Raw genomic sequence first — 1374 nt, forward strand, 5'->3', positions numbered from 1 at the left:
CAACAATCTCCTTGAATATATTCAACTATCAAGGCAAAACATTTTCCTATAGGAAACAGAATTTTCCAAAGAAGTCTAATAAATAACTGTACAGCAAAGGGCCCAGGGAGAACACACACGGATGCCCACAGGTTCACAAGCAGCCGCAGAGCAGAGGCACTCAGAGTGTTGGCGCTTCCGCCAGGTCACCCACAGTCTTGTCTTTCTTGAATGTAACCCGCTGACATTTCCAATTGCTTTAAGGAACAAGTCCATTCTGGTAAGCCCCAGGGGCGAGTGAGGCCAAAGAGCACAACACAAGAAGTGGTCAAGGTCAAGTCTTCTCCAGAAGACCAGAGAAGGGCTTCAGGCTGCAAGTTCTTCAGCAGCATATCCTCCCAGTGGGTTGAGTCTCCCGCACCATCACGCAGGGAAGAGCTTGGAGGGCTCTCTCCCTATCAGTACTTTGCTATAGGATCCCCATAGGTGTTCTTGTGCTGCACACGCTGGGATGAGGTCCTGCATTTAGCCAAACACAATTCAAAGTGATCTTCGACTGCCATGAAGAGGTTCTGGAATGCCACAGCTGCCCAGTTGAGAAAGTGCTCCAGGAAAAGTTGCTTGTTGGGCTGCAGAGCAGGAGACACAGTACTCATAGGCGCTACAGCGGCCATTGGACAAGCAGCCGTCACAGCAGTACTGCTTTGTGCCAGGGACGTTGATGTTACAGCAGCCATTTACCAGCAAATCTTTCCTTTCACAAATGTAACCAAGTTCATCCGTGATGAGATGCTTCCGTTGAATAGAGTTCTGGCACTGGTTGCTGGGCCGACTGCTGTTGCCCAAGTTCAGCTGTACTTTCCATGGGATGGGTTGATCATGGTCTTGAACCTGGAGGAGATTCCAATCTCTCACTGCTCTCTCCTCCTGCTTGAAGGTGCTGGTGAGGAAGTAGATGGGTGAGAGCCCGAAGACCGGGGCAAGCACCCTCCTCAGCCGCAGGAGCCGGCGCAGCACCACGGCCGCCAGGTTCACCATCCCCGTGCAGAGGGGGGTTAGGCCCAGGGCCCAGGTGGCTTGGCCCCTATGCAGCCGGCAGCCCCATGGCTCGTGGCAAGCGCCGGCCCGCAGCCCTCAGCCCAGCCTGCTCCCGCCAGCCACCTCACCTGTGCAAAAGCTTTTAAGTTTAATTATATCTCATTTGTTTATTTTTGTTTTTATTTTCATTACACTAAGAGGTGGGTCAAAAAAGATCTTGCTGTGATTTACATCAAGGAGTGTTCAGCCTATGTTTTCCTCTAGGAGTTTTATAGTGTCTGGCCTTACTTTCAGGTCTTTAATCCATTTGAGTTTATTTTTGTGTATGGTGTTAGGAGGTGTTCTAATATCATTCTT

The 1374-nt window shown here is 50.4% G+C and overlaps 1 protein-coding gene across 2 annotated transcripts; it reads right to left on the reverse strand.

Annotated features, from left to right (window-relative positions):
- Positions 1-437: 437 nt before the first annotated feature.
- Positions 438-1017, reverse strand: LOC130830639 (SREBP regulating gene protein-like). Of its 2 annotated transcripts, none has more exons than XM_057698002.1 (2): positions 895-1017; positions 438-485 (listed from the first exon to the last, which is right to left on the reverse strand). In XM_057698002.1, exons 1-2 carry the CDS (start codon positions 1015-1017, stop codon positions 438-440), a joined length of 171 nt encoding a protein of 56 aa, XP_057553985.1. The 2 variants fall into 2 exon arrangements, with proteins under 2 accessions (XP_057553985.1, XP_057553984.1); XM_057698001.1 differs by having other exon boundaries at positions 438-599.
- Between the last annotated feature and the right edge of the window lie 357 nt (positions 1018-1374).

Source organism: Hippopotamus amphibius, chromosome 10 (assembly GCF_030028045.1).
Source record: "Hippopotamus amphibius kiboko isolate mHipAmp2 chromosome 10, mHipAmp2.hap2, whole genome shotgun sequence".
In the NCBI taxonomy this organism is placed as follows: Eukaryota; Metazoa; Chordata; class Mammalia; order Artiodactyla; family Hippopotamidae; genus Hippopotamus; species Hippopotamus amphibius.